This window comes from Pecten maximus, chromosome 3 (assembly GCF_902652985.1).
Source record: "Pecten maximus chromosome 3, xPecMax1.1, whole genome shotgun sequence".
NCBI lineage: Eukaryota > Metazoa > Mollusca > Bivalvia > Pectinida > Pectinidae > Pecten > Pecten maximus.
Window position 1 is genome coordinate 12,552,764 of NC_047017.1, and position 23,281 is coordinate 12,576,044.

General features: G+C 38.6%; 2 protein-coding genes across 8 annotated transcripts in view; both read left to right on the forward strand.

Moving 5' to 3' along the window:
- Positions 1-2,407: 2,407 nt before the first annotated feature.
- LOC117323243 lies at positions 2,408-3,155 on the forward strand. The gene is made up of 2 exons (XM_033878313.1): positions 2,408-2,519; positions 2,643-3,155. The coding sequence occupies exons 1-2, from the start codon at positions 2,442-2,444 to the stop codon at positions 3,081-3,083; spliced, it is 519 nt and encodes a 172-aa protein (XP_033734204.1). The 5' UTR covers positions 2,408-2,441; the 3' UTR covers positions 3,084-3,155.
- Positions 3,156-16,948: 13,793 nt separating this feature from the next.
- LOC117323244 (serine/threonine-protein phosphatase 4 regulatory subunit 4-like) overlaps positions 16,949-23,281 on the forward strand; it is a 115,978-nt gene continuing 109,645 nt past the window's right edge. For all 7 annotated transcript variants that reach the window (XM_033878315.1, XM_033878317.1, XM_033878318.1 and 4 more), the window contains exons 1-2: positions 16,949-17,189; positions 17,318-17,391. In XM_033878315.1, coding sequence (XP_033734206.1) covers positions 17,115-17,189; positions 17,318-17,391 — 149 coding nt within the window. In that variant the 5' untranslated portion in view covers positions 16,949-17,114. The remainder of the gene's footprint in view (positions 17,190-17,317; positions 17,392-23,281) is intronic.

Here is a 23,281-nt window from a genome sequence, read left to right on the forward strand (position 1 = left end):
CAAACATGAAAACAACAGTAATACGGACGCCGCTCGTATTCTGCTTGATTGTTTGATAGTAGGTCATGATAATCTCGGTAATATTTACACAAACGCGGTAATTTTCACACAAACTCAGTAAAATTAACACAAACTCGGTAATAGTTCCACAAACTCTGTAATATCTATACAGTCTGTACCAGTACATCGCTACTGTCACTATACTATATGAACAGTGTTTACACTTATTTACACATAAATATGTGTGCCGTAATATTTATAGAACGTGTTATTTAACATTTAAACCACTGTGTATAATATCGTTATCCAACTAACCCAGATGGAATATAGATATCGCGTTGTAAACTATCTTGTGTTTGTGTTGCCACGATTTCAAAACAGTCACGTAATGATCTAAAAATAATTTCCGCGCTAAATTTAGAGGGGGATTCCCAACTAAATCGAGTGGTCAAGCTGGACATAGGGATTGACTGTGAACATTGGAACAGCACAGAAACATAACTGGAAAGGAACAAAACGCGTACATTCAGTGAAAATTGCAACGTTTTTATCGTGATGTCCCTTCTAAATTGAATGCAAGCTGAATAAGTGGATGCATCTATTCAAATGACACATTTGCAGTCTTATTATCACCAAAATGATTCAAACTGATATTATTTTGTTATCCGTGCTGAAACTGCTTATTTATTAATTACATCGTAGTTCGTTAATTCTTTTTTTTTTTTTTTCAAACAAACATTTTATTCACTCAGATTTATAGCAATACACATTACAATATTTGTCCTCTCACAAGAGGGCTCTCACTCGTCATACTTCATTCACACACTGATTTAATTTACTAGTTTCCATATTGTGTACTGTACCTTATATATCTATTGACTAGGCCTAAAAAAAATAAAAATAAAAAATATATTACACGGTTTTTGTGTTGTTGTTTTTTTAAATCCGCTTATCCGACGTTCGTTAATTCATTTCACCAGTAGTTTTACATTATAACCACCATCATTAAAACTATGCCGTTTATCTTTTTTAAAGATATTTCTTGTTTGTCCTGTTTTAACAATATTGTTTCTGTTAGATCTAGAGTTTCGGGGTCCCGTGTTAGGATTTTATTACGTTTTTTGTCTTGCTATACAAGTATTGTGGGCGTGTGATTTTTGGGGTTCCGGGTTAGAATCCTTTCATGTTTATTTTGGTCTTATTTTAAAAGTATTGTAGCCGCATGGTCTAGAGTTTTGGGGTCACGGTTCGAATCCTATGAGGTTTTCCATGGCTTGTTTTTTGAGGAATGTGGCCATTGTGCGCCGATTATACGTATTAACTTACAATAGACCTTTCGGGTTCATTTCCTATTTTACAAGTACGCATTGGGATTTGATTTTTAAACATGGTGCATGTTCTTGTATAAAGCATGAGAACATTTGATTTTAAAGTTTTTTTAATTAAAAAAAAAAACACACTTTTTTTTTTTTAGTTCTAATATAATTGGGAAACAAATTATAGTAACTTATACTAATCACACTTGTTGGCCCGGATGGAAGTGTGCGGGTGGTCTTAGTGTGAGAAGAAACCGGAGTACATGGATACACACGTGGTCGGACAGGTGATCCATAATCTTTCCACGTCCGAACGGAGAATCGAACCACGGCCGCCTTGGTGAAAGGCAAGTGTGTTATCACTGTGCCACCCGACCGCTCGTTTAATTTCTGTATCTGTTGAGTTTCGAAGCCATTTGTTTGCTTTGATTTTCTATAATATTCCACATCAGAGAACCTTTCGTATTATCTAAAACAATTACAAAACATTTGCACAAACAGTTACACACATTGTATTAATCTAGATTGTTATCATAAGCTCTAAGGCTACAACAACAACAACAACAACAACAACAACAACAACAAAAAAGAAAACACCCAACAACAATAACAAAAAAAAACCCAACAAACAAGCAAACAAAAACACTGTATCATTAATTGCACACAGGAGTTCTTTTGGCGATGTTAATATATTTCTGCTGATATTGATGGCGGTGTGTTCTGGACATATAAGTAACTTTGATTATTCAATAATTCCACAGAGTTTGAACGAGAGGGAGTATCAGATAAAATGCCCGAACGAAGTCGCCCATAGTTCCAAGAATAGAAATTTTTTTTTGTATGTACTGTATAAATATATATAAGCTGAAGGGAATGCTTCATTCTACGGAAAAGGGAATTGAAATACAAGAAAAATATGTAAAGTATTAAATTTAAACTGATCGGATGTAACACGATACTCGAGGAGAAATGACGACATCAAACCTAGACAATCTAAATATAGCATTTAAGAAATGCACTATGACGTCATCAAACAATACTAACTATGACGTCAAAATGTGATTGTATCTATGGACAGATTGCTGCATGGCTATCACACACATCTAGCGACATACGTGAGGAGATATGGGATGCCATCATTCTAAAACAGAACCAAGCACACAGGAGAAATCCTTCACATTTTGGTGGAGAAAACGGAACAAGGTAATATAATATCTATCATCGCAGAGAGCGACAATACAATCCTAAAATATAACATATACAGTATCCATTACATCAATCGATCTGCGCGTTTACTGTAAAGTAAACAAATGTACTATTTTTCAGGTTGTGGCCATAAACGTTCCTCTCCAAGAAAAGGTCGGAACATCAATGGACTCTGGAACTTCCAACGCTACACGGAAAACCGAACAAATGGTACTGATACAGCTAAAGGAGGGGGGAATCGTGCCGAAGAAGGGAGAGGGGGGCGTGGCTTTTATATTGGAGATTGGGGGCGTGTCTGATGATTCGACCCCCTCGACACTCCCTGGTGCCCCGGAGTACGATAAGAAATACCCCCAATACACTACATACTCGACTGAGGCGTGCCGAGCCGGTCAACATCGCCCTCCACGTCGGCTCCCTCCAATCAACAAAGCAGCCATTGATAAGAAACAGGAGCGAGCAAGACTGAACCGTGAAAGGAAGACAGAAGAAAGGAGGACAAAGTGGGCTAAAAGCTACGCCAGGGTCCAATCAACGATAAAGGGATATGCTTATACATAAGAACTTTAAATATTCCATCTTGTTTTGTAAGTTCTTCTTTTCTTCTTCCACTTATGGAGCGATGACTGTCCATGGCGCATGTACGAATAAAGAATGAAGTGTAGTGAGGGGCGATAACTCATTAGAGTTATCGTTCCTTACGGAACGTAATGATAGTATGAGCTAATTCGCGATTTTTGCCGGCTATTGTAGCGATTTGGGAGCGGAAAAAATGGCACATACAATTTTGATGGGCTGTTGAACCATTGTAAAACTCGGCTCGATCTAGGTCTGGATGTATCTGGTATCCCTGTGGAAATTCGTATTTATGAGATATTTTGGGTCAAACATGCCAAAATCGTCACTTTGACTAAGAGGTTCTGTTTAAATCGCCCTCAAAATTCAGAAAAAAATCCAGAGATATATACAATGCACATACAAAGAGATAAATGTTTCCTGAAGAAAACAGTCTGTTTAGTTTTTCGATATCTTTAGCAGAACGGTTACAAGATTGTTTTGAAAATGGCCTATTTTTTCGACCTTCTCAGTATTTTTCCATTCGACTGGGGTATTTTCCTGCCTGTTTTGATGACGCAAGACCGGGTGTTTCCTTTCCGTTTAGCACGGTAGAACAGATGGACCGGATCGGCATACATAGTTATCAGCATTACATTCATTACGAATCAACTGGTTTTATATTTGTTTTGCGCGAGTCATCTTGATGATGTGTTTTAAAGCCTGCATTAACATCAACAGGTCCGTTAAAATTGACGTATGAAGTTTATATTTAATAGAAATTATTAACACACTTGGTTTGGTCGGCTTGACCGCATATATAAAGGACAACTATAGATAACGCCATCCTGAACTCATCGGGTATTATCGCTGAAATGATTCTCCGAGGAGTTCCGGATGGAACAACACCGGGGACTTCACGCCGCTTACTCGTTTAACCCCAGGCTTCAGCTGCATTCTAAGTGAGTTGTATTACATTTTCCCGTCAGGACCAGGACTTTTTAATATTATGTCATATTAAAAGTGACATTGGAGATTATAGTTGTTCTACTATGACCATATTTGTTGCTTTCCAGGATCAGTATTCATCGTCAACCCAGACCAGCGTTCAATTCTTTTCGATAACAAATCTAAACTCGTAGCCTACCGAGTCGTAGGCTTCCAGTACTGGCAGTAGGCCTAGTGTAAATGTTACGTGTTCATTAACGTTTTAGAGACAGGCGACGTTTAAATATGTAATATTTAATTTTTATTGTTTGTTTGTTTAATGAAATTACTGTGTCGTTAGTTGATGCTTTGATGTCTTGATCAGCTGATATTTGTTTATGTTGAGGAGCAACGACGTTTCGAGAATCATATCTCATACATATTAGCTTACGATGACACGAACTTTCAAGGAACTACTGTACACGTACTTCAGTACACACTAGCAGTATATTCAGAGACATGTATATATGTCTCTGGTATATTGAACAATTCTTTTTCAGTAATAGAAGTTTTTTTTTTCAAATTTCTAATGAAATATTTATATTCTAATGCTTTAAATTTTGAAATTAAAGTCTCTGACCTGCCCTTTATTGAGATGGTTCTTAGGACAGTGTCAAATTATATCATCTTTTGCATTAATAAATATATGAAATAAGTTTTCAAATATATTTAAACCCTTCACTTTTATGCACCAAAGAAAACAATATGCAAGAAAGCTGTTCTGACAAATTTAAGCTAAAATATTGTCAATTATTATGTTGCATTAAGTAAAATTATGTTGCTTTGGGTGTCATGCATTTTTTTTTATCTTTTAAAATTAAATTAATTTCTTAACTTATTACAAAAAAAAGTATAAGATGGAAAATTATTTGACAAAATCAAAGAGCTACCAGGTTTTAGCTATCACAATTTTACAAAATAGTTGACTTTGAAATTTCATGAATTAGTCAATTTTCAAATATCTATAAGTTGCTTTATTATCAATTCCATATCAACATATTTCAACTCTTTGCTTACATGTACATGTGCCAAAGAAAACCATGTGCGAGAAACCTGTTCTGACTAAATTTTACTAAAATTATGTCAATTGTTATATCACATTCATTTAATTAACTAATTTAGGGTGTGGGACCATGTTGTATTTTTGTTTTATCTTTTGAATTTTTAATCTGTTTCAACTTATTACAAAAGGTATTATAGAAAACTACTTGTCAAAATTAAAGAATTACCAATATTTTGTTATCACTATTTTACAAAATAGTTTTTCTCCCAAATTTCATCTGCACACAGGTAGCAATTAGTAAAATCTTTTGAATCTAAAATTTAATTATATAAAGGTATTATAGAAAATTATTCGACAAATTCAAACAATGACCAGGATTTTAATTTATAACCATTCTACAAAATAGTCTTCTTCATAATGTCATCTCCACACAGGTAAAATACTGTAACACAGGGACTAGTGTACATTTTTAGGCCAACACCACCATATGCATATATTTACATTAGGAGGGGTGTTCTAAATTGTTGGCCAAAGACCGCACTTAATTTCCCTCTATATTCTACTGAAGAAACAAATTCAGAATTTTGAAACTTTACATAAAATCTGATTTTAATTTCATATTGTAGAACTAGTCTCTCAATATCAAATATTTTGATATTGGGATGACACCATTTTCTTTAATTATCACATCTTTTACAATAGCAACTGTGACAAATAAGAATTAAAAAGTTTTAAACAGTTACTGTAATTGCAAGCCTTAGACCGCAAGTAATTACCCTCTATGTTCTACTTAAAAAAAAACTTCATTAAAATGTTTTTGAGACTTTGTATGAAATATGGTTTTCATTTCATTTAGTAGAACTATTCTCTCAATTTCAAGCCATTTAGATATTAAGAAACAAATTTTCCACAATTTTTACTGTAAGATAGTTTATTAATTATTTATTATTGAGGGGCCGAGTGGTTAAGATATGTCATGACACTTTATCACTAGCCCTCCACCTCTGGGTTGCTAGTTCGAAACCTACGTGGGGAAGTTAACTGGTACTGATCGTAGGCCGGTAGTGTTTCTCCTGGTACTCCGGCTTTCCTCCACCTCTAAACCTGGCACGTCCTCAAATGAACTTGGCTGTTAATAGGACGTTAAACCAAATACACAAAGTTTATTAGTATTATATATATAGAAGAAGTATAGAAAAGTTTGAACAGTTATCCTGCAGAAGAAAAGGGAAGCTGACAATCAGGCCGGTATGTGCTGTCGTGGTTGTGTCTTTGGGCAGAACCATTTTACCCTTATTGCTCTGGATGGCATGCAATGGGCCTCTTATATGTTGTTCAGTCAGGTAGTCACCAACTACTACAAGGAGACCCAGCCTCAGACTTAAAGATGCTACTTATTTTTCAGAAACCGGACAAGCTGCTCTACACTGCTACCTTACAAGAAGTTTAAATCATTTATTTGAAAAGAAAATATTATTTATTTTGCTTGGTAAGCTTCATTTTCATAAATTATTGCACCATTTCCTGGATGGCATGTGGACAGACAGGTCTCCTGCATGTTGTTCAGAGGTAGTCACTAACTTCTACAAGGAGACCCTGCCTCAAACTGACTCAGCTGGCTATTCAAAGGGTGATAAACAAAGCTAACAAAGCAAATATATATAAGAGTAAGAGATAATTGCCACTTAATTTTCAGAAACTTGGCAAACTGGTGTACACTGCTACCTGATAAAAGGTTAAAAAAAGGTATTTAAAAATAAAAACATGTTTTATTATGCACGGTTAAGCTTCCTTTACATGAATTATTGTTCAAATTCACATAAGACAATTTAAAACTTGCTAATTACCTAATTTTCATCTGTGATAGAAAAAGGGAGATAACTTGCTCACCTGTTCTTGATATAAAATTACCTGGGTAATTATAATGTACAATTCATATTAATGCTTTTGTAGATATTTCCCTAAAGTTCTATTCATGATCAATCAATTATCGATATGATGATGATTGATCATGAACTTATTAGTGATTCCCAACACTACTGAAGAAGTTGCAAAATTTTCGAATGAAAAAAATAGATACCTGGTAATCTCCCAATTTGCTCGACACGGACCACTGACAAAGACACTGATACTGACTTTAAACTATGGGGAAAGTCTCGAAATATCAATTTAAAGAAATGGCTATGTCAAACAAACAAACAATTTTCCTTCTCTCATTTGTATCATTGTGTTCCACTGGGGAATTCATACAAAAATGGGATTTTCCTCGTGCAAGTGTGATTTATTAACAATTTTCTCCAAGATTAATATTGGGGCGAGCCAATTCCCATAAAATCTTGGATATTCCTATCTGAAAGAGTTAATCCTATCTTTTTCGAGGAAATTTGTCCAAATTTAGATATTGTCTGATTGCAATGAAATTTGGTACAGTATATAGGTACATCATTGGACACCGGTTACTCTTGTAACCTCACTTTAACTTTTTTTAAAACAGAATGACTGCTATTTCCCAGCCTCTGATTGGTCCAAAATAAGATATTGTCCAATTTTGATGAAATTTGATATGTAGGTACATCATGGGACACCGGTCCCTCTGGTCACCTCATTTTCACATTTTACCAAAATGGTCGCCATTTCCTGGCCTCTGATTGGTCCAAATTTAGATATTGTCTGATTTCAATGAAATAGGGGTATTATGGGACAGCAAATTCAACTTTATGGGTTTCATTTCCTTGGCAACAAGACAGTTTTACTTATTTTTGTTTAACGTCCTATTAAAAGCCAGGGTCATTTACAATATTTGTAAGGACGTGTTGGTTTTGGTGGTGGAGGAAAGCTGGAGTACCCGGAGGAAAACCACTGACCTACGGTCAGTACCAGGTAACTGCCCCACGTCGGTTTTGGTGGTGGAGGAAAGCTGGAGTACCCGGAGGAAAACCACTGACCTACGGTCAGTACCAGGTAACTGCCCCACGTCGGTTTCGAACTCGCATCCCTGAGATGGACAGCTAGTGATAAAATGTTGGGACACCTTAACCACTCGGCCCCGCGGCCCAACCTTTAACACAGTCTTCTCATTGGTTGAAATTTAGATATTGAGCGATTTTTTTATGAAAACTGCTGAAACAGAGTTATCGCCCCTCACTACGCTTCATTCTTTCTGTGACATCCTTCAGGTGTCACCCAACTAGTTAAAAAAATAATTAAATGAGAAACAGAACTTATAATCTGACATAATCTATATATTATATACATATAACCATAGTTATTGATAAAATGGTATTAGTACAGTAGTGGAACAAGCAACAGCAGCAAATAGCAAGAGTGGTAATTTAGGCATAAGAGTGAAATGGACATTTACATAACATACAGGGAGGTTAGACATGGAATACTAGGTCTTTGTCTCCTGGGCGACTCGGGGGAAGTAACACACGAAGGTAGCCAGAGTTAGTGAGGTCCAGTCGGAAATGGAGAACATTTTGCTAACTGTTACTGAGTGTGATCCTGCTGTTGCTGCTGTGTTTGGGAAGAGTTTACAGCTGAGATTGGAGTTTGTAAAGGCCACGTTTGAAGGACACGAGGGAGTTCCTAGTGGCTGCAGAAGCTGGAAGCTGGTTCCAGTCTGAAACTGTTCTGGGAACGAAGGAGTTTTAATAAGTATCATTAGTAGTATGTATGGCTTTGTATTTATGTTTTCCTCTAGTTCTGGTTAGTTTCCCCCCAAAAAAATGTAATAAAAAAAACCTATTAAACAAATTATTTGGCTGTTATTTTTATTACATATACTTTATTCTTTCTCAAGTGATGAAGGATGTACTAAAATATAACTTGTATTTATGATACTGAAATCCATAGTGAAGTATGTGATTGACGTATACGCTGGCGGAAAGAATGCATTAGATTTTTCTCTTGTCCAGAGCACAGGTCCTAGCCTCGTCTGTCAATACATCAACATAGCACAGGTCCTAGCCTCGTCTGTCAATACATCTACATACCTTGATTATATGTTGATGTATTGACAGACGAGGCTAGGACCCGTGCTCCGGAGGCGATTAGAGGAAGGTCACATCCTCTGGAAGGAGTCATTTAGAGGAAGGTCTCATCCATGGAAGGAAGCGATTAGAGGAAGTTCACATCTCTTAGAAGGAGGCGATTAGAGGAAGGTCACATCTCCTAGAGGAGGCGATTAGAGGAAGGTTGTATCTCCTGGAAGGAGGCGATTAGAGGAAGGTCGCATCCCCTGGAAGGAGGCGATTAGAGGAAGGTCATATCTCCTGGAAGGAGGCGATTAGAGGAAGGTCATATCTCCTGGAAGGAGGCGATTAGAGGAAGGTCACATCTCCTAGAGTAGACGATTAGTGGAAGGTCACATCTCCTGAAAGGAAGCAATAAGAGGAAGGTCATCTCTCCTGGAAAGAGGTGATTAAAGGAAGGTCACATCCCCTCGAAGAAGGCGATTAGAGGAAGGTCGCATCCATGGAAGGAGGCGGTTAAAGGAAGTTCACATCTCCTAGAAGGAAGCGATTAGAGGAAGGTCACATCTCCTAGAGGAGGCGATTAGAGGAAGGTTGTATCTCCTGGAAGGAGGCGATTAGAGGAAGGTCGCATCTCCTAGAAGGAGGTGATTAGAGGAAGGTCACATCTCCTAGAGGAAGCGATTAGAGGAAGGTCACATCCCCTGGAGGAGGCGATTAGAGGAAGGTCACATCTCCTAGAGGAGGCAATTGGAGGAAGGTTGCATACCCAGGAAGGAGGCGATTAGAGGAAGATCGAATCTCCTAGAAGAGGCGATTACAGGAAAGTCGCATCCCCTAGAGGAGGCGATTAGAGGAAGGTCACATCTCCTGGAAGGAGGTGATTAGAGGAAGGTCACATCTCCTGGAAGGAGGTGATTAGAGGAAGGTCACATCTCCTGGAAGGAGGCGATTAGAGGAAGGTCACATCTCCTAGAAGGAGGCGATTAGAGGAAGGTCACATCTCCTGGAAGGAGGCGATTAGAGGAAGGTCACATCTCCTAGAGGAGGCGATTAGAGGAAGGTCACATCTCCTAGAGGAGGCGATTAGAGGAAGGTCGAATCTCCTAGAGGAGGCGATTACAGGAAAGTCGCATCCCCTAGAGGAGGCGATAAGAGGAAGGTCACATCCCCTGAAGTAGGCGATTAGAGGAAGGTCACATCCCCTATAAGAAGGCGATTAGAAGAAGGCCACATCTCCTGGAAGGAGGCGATTAGAGGAAGGTCGCATCTCCTGGAAGGAGGCGATTAGAGGAAGGTCACATCTCCTAGAAGGAGGCGATTAGAGGAAGGTCACATCTCCTGGAAGGAGGTGATTAGAGGAAGGTCACATCTCCTAGAGGAGGCAATTAGAGGAAGGTCACATCCCCTTGAGGAGGCGATTAGAGGAAGGTCACATCTCCTAGAGGAGGCAATTGGAGGAAGGTTGCATACCCAGGAAGGAGGCGATTAGAGGAAGATCGAATCTCCTAGAGGAGGCGATTAGAGGAAGGTCACATCCCCTGGAAGGAAGCAATAAGAGGAAGGTCATATCTCCTAGAGTAGGCGATTAGAGGAAGGTCACATCCCCTGGAAGGAAGCAATAAGAGGAAGGTCACATCTCCTAGAAGGAGGTGATTAGAGGAAGGTCACATCTCCTGGAAGGAGGCGATTAGAGGAAGGTCACATCTCCTGGAAGGAGGCGATTAGAGGAAGGTCACATCTCCTAGAGGAGGCGATTAGAGGGTCACATCTCCTAGAGGAGGCGATTAGAGGGTCACATCTCCTAGAGGAGGCGATTAGAGGGTCACATCTCCTAGAGGAGGCGATTAGAGGAAGGTCACATCTCCTGGAAGGAGGCGATTAGAGGAAGGTCACATCTCCTAGAAGGAGGCGATTAGAGGAAGGTCACATCTCCTAGAGGAGGTGGTTAGAGGAAGGTCACATCCCCTATAAGAAGGCGATTAGAGGAAGGCACATCTCCTAGAGGAGGCGATTAGAGGAAGGTCACATCCCCTGGAGGAGGCGATTAGAGGAAGGTCACATCTCCTGGAAGGAAGTAATAAGAGGAAGGCCACATCTCCTGGAAGGAGGCGATTAGAGGAAGGTCGCATCTCCTGGAAGGAAGCAATAAGAGGAAGGTCACATTTCCTGGAAGGAGGTGATTAGAGGAAGGTCACATCTCCTGGAAGGAGGCGATTAGAGGAAGGTCACATCTCCTAGAGGAGGCGATTAGAGGGTCACATCTCCTAGAGGAGGCGATTACAGGAAAGTCGCATCCCCTAGAGGAGGCGTTTATAAAAAAGGTCACATCTCCTGGAAGGAAGCAATAAGAGGAAGGTCGCATCTCCTATTGTAGGTGATTAGAGGAAGGTCACATCCCCTGGAAGGAAGCAATAAGAGGAAGGTCACATCTCCTGGAAGGAGGTGATTAGAGGAAGGTCACATCTCCTGGAAGGAGGCGATTAGAGGAAGGTCACATCTCCTGGAAGGAGGCGATTAGAGGAAGGTCACATCTCCTAGAGGAGGCGATTAGAGGAAGGTCACATCTCCTGGAGGAGGCGATTAGAGGAAGGTCACATCCCCTGGAGGAGGCGATTAGAGGAAGGTCACATCTCCTAGAGGAGGCAATTGGAGGAAGGTCGCATCTCCTAGATAAGGCGATTAGAGGAAGGTCACATCTCCTAGAGGAGGCAATTGGAGGAAGGTTGCATACCCAGGAAGGAGGCGATTAGAGGAAGGTCACATCTCCTAGAGGAGGCGATTAGAGGAAGGTCGCATCTCCTAGAGGAGGCGATTAGAAGAAGGTCACATCTCCTAGAGTAGGCGATTAGAGGAAGGTCACATCCCCTGGAAGGAAGCAATAAGAGGAAGGTCACATCTCCTGGAAGGAGGTGATTAGAGGAAGGTCACATCTCCTGGAAGGAGGCTATTAGAGGAATGTCGCATCTCCTAGAGGAGGCGATTAGAGGAAGGTCGAATCTACTAGAGGAGGCGATTAGAGGAATGTCACATCTCCTAAAGGAGGCGATTAGAGGAAAGTCACATCTCCTGGAAGAAGAAAAGTTTTGACACCGGCAATTTCTCTAAGCTTAGCTACTGTCTACCTGCAGAGATCCATGTAAACTTTACATCCCCAACCAACCTCAATAATGTCAATGTTTCGGATATATAATATTGATTGATATATTCAGCACGGCACAATTAAATCCTGGAATTCAAACCTCCTCCCTTCGGATCAACAACACAGTACATACGAAACATTGTGTTACAATTACAAAGTAACACAGATGGGGAAAAAAAGACAATTTTGTTTGACTCGTGCCCTGACCGGGCCTCCAGTTAACGCTCTAGGCACCTCCACGCCTAGCCAAACTGTATCACACTATAATAGGGAGGAGGTTTATTAGAGACTGTTTTATGGTACTTTAGGTTTGAGATTGTTATATCATACTTTAGGTTTGTAATACATTTATTTTAATCCTCCTCCGTGTGGCCAGCATGTGACGAAAATCAATTTTGTTTCTTGTATAAATATTAAAAGAAATAAACAATAATAAAGATATTGAAATATTGCTGTTTTAGTATTCTTGCAAATATAGTACTATTTTCAAATACGTGTACTTTTACTCTTCTATAACATGCATTTAAACCATATTTGAAGGCAAGTGTATAGCTGGTAAATCAATATTGAGAGTTGTAAATGTCTGTAAGGTGTTGGCATGTTATGCTTCAGACAGCATCTGATTGCATCTGTAAGTGGTGCAAATATTGATTGGAAAACTAATAAAACGGCTAGGACAGTGATATTTAAGTGGAATGTCCATAAAAGTGTGTTGTCTGACTTAAAGGGGGATGTCTCCTGCCGCCCACACAAAGCACAGGCGCTTGCATATAGAAAATATCACTTTCGATTTTTTTTATATGACAGCGGTATGTGTAATCAGGTTAACAGATTACACATACCGCTGTAATATAAAAAAAAATCGAAAGTAATATTTTCTATATGCAAGCGCCTGTGACACAAAGAATGGCCGGTATACGTCAAACTAGATAGAGTTACTCCCCTTCTCCTATAAAATTTATTGGTGGAAAATGAATGTAACTTTCCTGGGTTATGCAGTAAAGCAGGAAATATATGTCTGTGAGTTCCGTAAGTGGAGAGAAACGTGTAATGAATATCCATGAGCGGCTGCAAGATGCACGAGCTTTGTGTGAAAGTACACGTGATAGATAGTCTACAGGAATAGTATGGTCATTCATGGACCACGGAGACGTTTCTGTTTGATATTTTTCGGCATAGCCGTATAATTTTCTTTTGACCCCGGATATGACGCGAAAGGTGGCGTTACTGGTCAAGATGAAGTATGTGATTGGTCAATGTGGCGGTAAGACGAGACAAAATTAAGATTGAATGCAAGCTGAATAAGTGGATGTATCTATTCAAATGGCACTAATAAAATCATATCCCTGATTCGAATGCAGTCTTATTATCACCAAAAATGATTCAAACTGATATAATTTTGTTATCCGTGCTGAAACTGCGCATTTGTTAATTAGTTCGTTAATTTATTTCACCAGCAGTTTTACATTATAACCACCAGCATTAAAACTATGCCGTTTATCTTTTTTTAGAGATATTTCTTGTTTAGAGATATTTCTTGTTTCAATTTGTTTTAACGGAGCATTTTATAATTTGTGTGTATCTAAATACAGTTTTTGACCAATGGTTAAGAGTTCCAAGGTAAAAGTTTGGTCATTGTAGAAATAGTTTGAAGATAGGTTTTTAATGTACATGAACTAATTTTATAGGTATATAGTGTAGAATATGATAGAGGTAGGACGTCAGAAGGTTTTCCGGAGTGTTTGCCTCATCGAGTTTCATCAGCATATGCTGTATATAAATTGTTCTGCTTTTGTCAACTTATACATTAATAACATATTTGCTTCAAAATAAAAGCTGGTCCATCGACTCTGTCGGGCGGGCTATTTCCAAAGATATTTTGGTGTTGTAGTTGTATCTTATTATCACAGACATTATGTTTGTATTTCTAATAAAGATATCCACGGATAGACGATACGTAAGTGAGATATCCACGGATAGACGATATTAAGCGGACGATAAGTGAGCTATCCACGGATAGACGATATTAAGCGGACGATAAGTGAGATATCCACGGATAGACGATATTAAGCGGACGATAAGTGAGATATCCAAGGGTAGACGATATTAAGCGGACGATAAGTAAGTGAGATATCCACGGATAGACGATATTAAGCGGACGATAAGTAAGTGAGATATCCACGGATAGACGATATTAAGCGGACGATAAGTAAGTGAGATATCCACGATAGACGATATTAAGCGGACGATAAGTAAGTGAGATATCCATGGGTATACGATGTTAAGCGGACGATAAGTAAGATATCCACGGATAGACGATATTAAGCGGACGATAAGTAAGTGAGATATCCACGGATAGACGATATTAAGCGGACGATAAGTAAGTGAGATATCCACGGGAGATGATATTAAGCGGACGATAAGTAAGTGAGATATCCACGGATAGACGATACGTAAGTGAGATATCCACGGGAGATGATATTAAGCGGACGATAAGTAAGTGAGATGTCCACGGATAGACGATACGTAAGTGAGATATCCACGGATAGACGATATTAAGCGGACGATAAGTAAGTGAGATATCCACGGGAGACGATATTAAGCGGACGATAAATAAGTGAGATATCCACTGATAGACGATATTAAGCGGACGATAAGTAAGTGAGAGATCCACGATAGACGATAAGTAAGTGAGATATCCACGGATAGACGATATTTAAGCGGACGATAAGTGAGATATCCACGGGAGACGATATTAAGCGGACGATAAGTAAGTGAGATATCCACTGATAGACGATATTAAGCGGACGATAAGTAAGTGAGATATCCACGGATAGACGATAAGCAAGTGAGATATCCACGGATAGACGATATTAAGTGGACGATAAGTAAGTGATATATCCACGGATAGACGATATTAAGCGGACGATAAGTAAGTGAGATATCCACGGATAGACGATATTAAGTGGACGATAAGTGAATGAGATATCCACGGATAGACGATATTAAGTGGACGATAAGTAAGATATCCACGGATAGACGATATTAAGCGGACGATAAGTAAGTGAGATATCCACGGATAGACGATATTAAGTGGACGATAATTGAGTGAGATATCCATGGATAGACGATATTAAGCGGACGATTAGTGAGTGAGATATCCACGGATAGACGATAAGTGAGTTAGATATCCACGGATAGACGATAAGTGAGTGAGATATCCACGGATAGACGATAAGTAAGTGAGATATCCACGGATAGACGATAAGTGAGTTAGATATCCACGGATAGACGATATTAAGCGGACGATAAGTAAGTAAGGTCCTTCTTCCCTTCTTTGTTTCAAAAGCCTCTATAGGTAGATAGGAACGATTGAACGGTACCTCGTGGCACATCGCTGGTCACCATCCCTCTTGGCACAATCCCTGGGCACCATCCCTCGTGGTACCCTCCGGACACCATTCCTATTGGCACCATCCCTTGTGGCACCATCCCTTGTGACACAATCCCTCATGGCACCATCCCTGGGCACCATTCCTGGGCACAATCCCTCGTGGCACCCTCGTGACACCATCCTCGGGACACCATCCCTCGAGACACCATCCCTCGAGACACCATCCATAGGCCCCACCATCGTGACATCATCCCTGGGCCCCATCCCTCGTGACACCATCGGGAAACCATCCCTGGGCACAATCCCTCGTGGCACCCTCGTGACACCATCCCCGAGACACCATCCCTCGAGACACCATCCATAGGCCCCACCATCGTGACATCATCCCTCGTGGCACCCTCGGGACACCACCCATCGAGACACCATCCCTAGGTCCCATCCATCGTGACACCATCCCTGGACACTATCCTTCGAGGCCACCTCGCGACAACATCCCTCGGAACACCATCCCTGGACATCATCCCTCATCGCATTCCAGGGCCACCAACCCTAGGCAGCATCCCTCGTGGCAGCATCCCTGGGCACCATCCCTCATGGCATCATCTGGACATCATCCCTGGGCTTGCCTTGTCATTTTGCTCAAACAGATGTTTTTTTTAAGTCAGTCAAATGTGTATGCGGTGTGTAGGCCTGTTACTTTACATCTACGAAGCATCTCTTCTTTGGTCGAGTTAGCTCCCTTTATTTGTTAAAAACGCAACTTGGTCATTACAATTCATTAAAGTGTGCTCTTTTCTTTCCGTCATTCGACATTTCAAGTCGATACATAGCGAGGTAGGTTCGCCATACAACAGGTCGCTGGCCATACTATGTAATTCACTATTGCATAATGAATTAAAGTACCAAACATGTGATTCTTAACACATTAATTAGGCCTACAACCATTTTCAAACGAAAAAAAAAATTGCATAGGACCAGAGACGTATATACCTGATATACAAGTCTCTGATAGGACTACATTTAATCCTGTTAAAGCACGAAATATCGTCTTTCGTTTTGTTTAAAAATGAAATAAACAAAATATGCTAATTTGTAAATTTGGTTTAAAAAATGCATAATCTAGAGTCTAGCCCTCACCACAAAAATAAAATAAGCAATCAAACATTCTGATATTGTCATTTTTCTTTTCGTGTATCTGTGTCACAATTTCTTCAATTCTTCATTTAAGTCCCGAAATATAGGCTAGAACCTAGATAGATCTTTAGTGTCTAATCTACATGTAGGTAGGCCTCATGTCGTAATTTGCCGCCAACACCCTCGTTGCCATATCTCGCGAGAACAAACGAGACTTTACAAGTACCTGAGCATGATGGCTGATCGGGTTGTCAAGTGAAGCCGTTTTTAGTGGACAGTAACAACCGGCATTTCAAGTATTTTCTCCTCCGTACTAGGGGGTGAAATGGGAGTTTTTATTTGCACATAATTAAGAAATGTTGGTGGTTAAACGACAAGACATTGTACTACCCAAAAGCACGTAATGGATAAAACAACAACGTCGCTTGCAGATGACCTGCAGGATTTGCAACTCGATCGACCAACTGAGGGTCTAAAGGTGGTAGATATAACTCTTGATTTGCACTCTTAATTATTAGTTTTAAATTATGACATTTACATATCAATATTTCAAAAACCGTATTTCATCACTGATAAGTAGTTACATGTGTTTTATATCGTTTACAGTCGACAGAAGAACTCGAAAAACTAACAGTAGATGAACAGCTCAGTGATATCGAGAGGGCTGTTTACCTGTTAAGGTAAGTGGTCTTGTCGTAAACGGGGACAATACGAATGGATTCCATGTTTAAATTGTCATCAGACCAACCGATGGATTTTATTTTGCTTTATTGTATAACCATTATGGTAATGTCTGTATCAAAACTTTGTCAGTAATAAATATATAAATTAGGACCTGTGTTCCAGCATGAGTACATGTATAGACGTCAGGTCTACCTTTACGGCACTGGAGTGTAAATCATTCATGAATAGATGTCGTACTAGACCATTGATCTGCTTTGGTATTAAGTGATGGCTATATAGGAGGATTACCAAAGTAAATACTTAAAGAAATAATCTTGTATTAATAGTAGATGATCTATACCTAACGAGAATGAATTAGAAATTCAAGACGCATGTGACGCATTATAATTTCACGACTTTACAGAAATGTTTTTGATAGCTTGCCATATAGCCAGTTGATATTTAATATTAGAAGGTATATGATTAACTTCCTGAATCCTTGAATTTTTAGTTTTCTAAAATGTGATATAATTTAATAAACTTTACATTAATTATGAATTAAAAACTAATTAATTAACTTCAATTACAATGTTTATGTTAAAACAAACAAAAGAAAATAGCAAACCGTTAGTTATCACCATGAAATGTAATTCAATTCCCATGTACATAAATATTTTACTTGTTAGACCTCACCATTAAAATTTGACATTTTTGCATAAAATTGGAATCTAATTAACATACCAGACTTGTAATTTTGCACTCCTCTATGACACTCTACATGAATTGATACACAGTACACACCGACATTTGTAATGGAGTGTATCGTAGAGGAGAGGAATTACCAGTACATCTCTGATCTTACTTAGAATGACATTTTTGGCAACAAGGTGAGATAAACATGTTTGTATCCCATTCCATTTTAATAAGGTACATGTTTGAGTGTGAGTAGGTATGTAATAAAAACATGTTATTTGTTAAAAACTTTAACTCTATTACCATGAAAATGCATGATTAACTTATTGAATGAATAGTTCTTTTATACAATAAAGTTAATTCTGTTATCAAAATTAAAAAAAAAATGGAATACTGAAGTTAATGATTGCTAATTATGTCTTTCTACAAAATAGATTTTCTTGAAACAAATTTCCTTAATTAGATGTGAAACGTTTGGGGTAGGTGGGCTTTTACTTGGAGGTAGGGAAATAAAGACTTTTTAATTAATTTGGTCCAACATGCAATGGAAATAAATATAATTGCTGTAAGACATTATTATCTATTTTTATAGCTAGAGGGTTGAATTACCTGATCTTAGACTAAAGGAATTAATTATTGATAAAACAAAAAAAATCTGTCCAGCCATGGAGTCCAAGGTCTGTACCAGTAAAGTGGCATGTTGGTCAACAGGGTGCATTTCCCCAAGTGTCATACCTGATTGTGTGCTGGCAGTCTGGTTTACTGTGGTGATCAGAAACTTTGTGTCATATAAGTACATATCAAATAGCAATTATTGGGTTTCTCTTAATTTGCAGGTAGTCTTTGAAACAATCCGACTAGCAAAGATTCATAGCATTTATTAAAATGTTGTCTTTTTGTCCACCTGCTTTACTGTAGCGCATTATAATACTGTATGAAGTTGTCAGAACTATTATCCCTTCTCTTGAAGCTTTTACTTAACGTTTACTTAACTGTCAAATTTCTTTCACTGATCAATATCTCTATAAACTTTTGACTCCTTATTAATATATCTGGTGAAATATTCTAATCTGTAAATGAAATTGAGTGTGTGATATCACTATTATGCACATTACAATAGAAACAGTTTTTGACAATTGTAAATCATGTTAGGAAGAAATCCTGTATGAAGGTTTCATTGTCAAAATGTGGGTTTTATCACCAACTCATGGGGCGAGTAGAAGTTTTTGTTGATCAATATATATATTATGTGATCTGGTGCTTATTGTGAAATATCAGTCAGTGTATGAGGATGATTTATAAAAACATTCCATTCAGATATGATTTGCATGTATATATATTGTGTATACTTCTTACATTGTATACTGTAATCTTTAGTCCTTAAGCTGAAGAAGCTGGATTGTTTTTGGTACATAAGTACAAGAAAATGAAAACCACATTATCATTTTTCCACCAAGATTTCACATATAAATTTTCCGTGTACATGATTTTACTAAATGCACCTCTTTTACACTTTTGTAAGAACACATTGTGCTTACTATGTTGAATACATTATATGTACATACAAATGAGTCCTATGTGAATTGTCCCGGAAGCAGTTTGTCTTGTTAAATAACTGTGCATCCAGTAGTCTAAATGTCATGCATATATCTATATATTAGACTGGCAAAGTTGGACAGCTTGATATGTCCTGGTGACAACAAGGTATAACAAACGTTTACAGAAAAAACATATTTACATAAATAGTTCAAATTGATTCAGCTTTTACATGTACACAAGAAAGTAATTATGATAATTTCTTTTTGTTGAATCAAAATTGTTTGAATTTTCTTAGGGGACAAGATTGACTGTAATTATCGGTCTTTGGATCAGTCAGGTTTCGTAGAAAATGACTTGTTTCATTCAGAATTTCCATTGTGTACCTGTTGTAAGTGAATTGATACAATGGTTTGATAAAAGAAATGTTTTACATGTATGGTTTACAAAGTTATAAAATTTGATTAGAAATCAAAGTTTTTGTATATACCTAACATTAGATTTAACCCTATACAAACAACATGTATATCAGTATTATTGTACATGTCTGTGTTTGGGAAACTAATGGTGAATCAGTCTTCACTTTATTATGTCCATCTTTAAATTTGGTATGTTTCATCAGTGGATTAATTCTATATCAGAAAAGTGTTTATCATACCTAAGGTACAGTGTTTAGCCAGTTTGATTTACTTAACTGAGTGACAGGTGAATTGCATTATTAAGCAAATGGCATATCATTTGTCAGTCAAATTAAAAAAAAAAAGCTTTAACTGTATATATATATTTCTGGCGAGAGTTTATCATGGATTATCAGTGGATGGACAGAATTTTAAATTTGTTTGACTAGCTGCTCTAGATCAGAAGGACAGGATCAGTATAGGAAAATAGACCCTGAAATCCTACCACAGCAGGTTTAACAAAAAAGTCCGACCCGAAGCCCTACCAATAGTGTCGATTTGCTATACTCTCCAACCCAGACCAACAGCCAGATACTTTCCCAACCTGAAAGTCCGTCCTTTAACAACAAGGAACATGTTGAAAAACTAGACAAAGCTTTGATACATCTCCCTCGAGATCAGTATGTAAAGACAATAGCAGACTTGTGTGAGGGTTCCGAGGGGGTAATCATATGGTACAGAAATATTCTATGGAATCGCGCACGGGACATTCCGGGTTGTCCTAAGGGTAAACTCGCAACCAGAAAAACTACACTAAATAGCCAGAATTTTGTCAAATACGGGAGAGACTGTTATATAATACAAGCCTTCATACTCGGAGATTCGACCGAAATAGAAAGCGTATGTAGTAAGGGTAAGGTGACCGAAGGAATGTTGTCGGACAGCCTGATCACCGGTACCCCGCTAAACAACGGACAACGCAATCGAATTAACTCAAATAGTTTAAAAACATGTGAGAATAAACTTAAAGAAATTGACAACAAAAGTGTTCTTCACTCCATATGCGAACGTTTAAAAAGTGTTGAACTTTCTTTGAAACAAAGCCACAAAAATGAATGTCAGATGTTAAAATTGTTGGAGGATCTGAGGATTGAAAACAGAGAACTTCGTACTAATGTCCAAGAATTACAAGATATCTTAGCAACAGTCGTGAGAGGAATGAACAGCGCTAAATCGTTCTCCGATGTAGTTATAGGAAGTCAGAATAACGTAAACAACATTCCTAACGGTATCGCGCTTAGTACCTGTGCAGGTGAGGCGACCAACCCGGTGACAAATGAAGCGCGACGACAGAGACAGTGCTCAGACAGTATGGACGCCCATACTGACCAAAACGTGACCGATCAGGACAAGAATACGACATATGACGCTACAATGATCGAAACTAATGCGTGCGCAGCAAATGGTTCGGATAGATCATCTGCAAATTCTAAAGTAGACAATACACGAAACAAAGAGCTACATGTAAATAGTGGACATAATGGAAAAACTGATAACGAATCAGGAAAACCTACGGAAGGTCATCAAAGACGACATGAACATTCATACAAATTTACAAATAGCAGGCCAAACACACAACAGTCAAATGATGAACAGGACATATTTGTTGGAGTACAAAAGCGAAAACGTGCAGCACGGTTCTATCTCAGTGGCATCGGACACCAAACAACCAAGTCCGGTATCGTCAACTATCTACACAGAAAAGGCGTTAAAGTAACAGACATACGAATATTCGCAAAGCGATTCGGGTCATACACAGCAAAGATAAATGTTGAACCTAGTACTGCTGGTATTCTGGACAGTGCGGGATTCTGGCCAGATAGTGTTGTATGTAGGCATTGGCTTAATAATAGGGAATGGCAAGAAAAACTTGAATCCCAACAACCAAAAAATGATGGACCGCGATGGACGGCACCGCGAAATCAAACTGAAAACACGCGCAGCAGAGATTATTGGGATGACGACAGCGACGAATACTATAACAGATACAACAGAGGAAACGACAGTTCTTGGAACTACAACGATGCACGTGACAACTTTTACTAGAACGCAAAACTCGAACCGATTCGGTGACAGGCGGACATTACATATGACTAAGATTGTATTTCTCGCCAGTATAATGGTATTTACCATAATGACATGGAATGTTAGAGGAATATTTTCCTCTAGCAAATGTGCTATAAAATTACTACGCGAAACGGACTGTGACGTCATGGCGATTACAGAACATAAATTGTGCCAGAAATCCCACGGATACCTAGACTCTCTAGACGTAAATTACTATGCAGTCTCTGCAAACTGTCACGAACATTCTAACGACGGAACAGGAGTTGCGTTTCTAATTAAAAAGTCTTTACAGTACAACGTCCGGAAATTAGACGATATAATAAATGAACGCATAGTGGCCGTAGAAGTCACCGGTATAACGCTGGATAGTCCTATGTATATATTTGGCGTGTACATGCAAAGTGATAGCGATATAAAAGCCTACAGTGAAACTTTACAGAACTTACATGATCTACTATCATTCTATGATCAGTGGGGAAAACTTATCATAGCGGGAGATTTTAACGCAAGGATTCTTGAAAATCCGACATACTCCATTGCAAGACAAAAGGCAAACGCTGTGAAAAATGCTGTTAGTGACCTTAATTTGTGTGTTCTGAACAGTCAACCGTCTAGGACTGGAAAGGAATACACCTTTAGATCGTGTCAATCGACATTAGACTATATATTCATAGACCAATCAACTGTTGCGGATATAACGTGCAACCGAATACTAGATGACGGCGATATTGAAATAGCATCTGACCACCTACCAATGGTATGTTCACTAGATCTCCGCATTCCATATTGTGGGGTACCAGGAGATAGTCATAGGGACCATATATCTTGGAATAAAGCAAGTGTAGACCAATTAATTGCATACCAGTTGGCTCTAACGGAAAGACTCGGTAACATTCGTAAATTTGACGCAAATACACAACTTGGAGTAGACGCGTTATATGAATAATTATCACTATGTATGTTATTGTCTTCAGGTGAAACTATTCCAAAGCGTCAATTCATGCCACATATAAAGCCGTATTGGACGTCGGATATTGAAAAATGCGCATAATACAGCTCTTTATAAAAGACAGTTGTGGATTAACGAAAATAGACCGCGAGGGATGCAATACAAAACTTATAAAGACTACAAGGAGGCTAAAAATTCATTCCG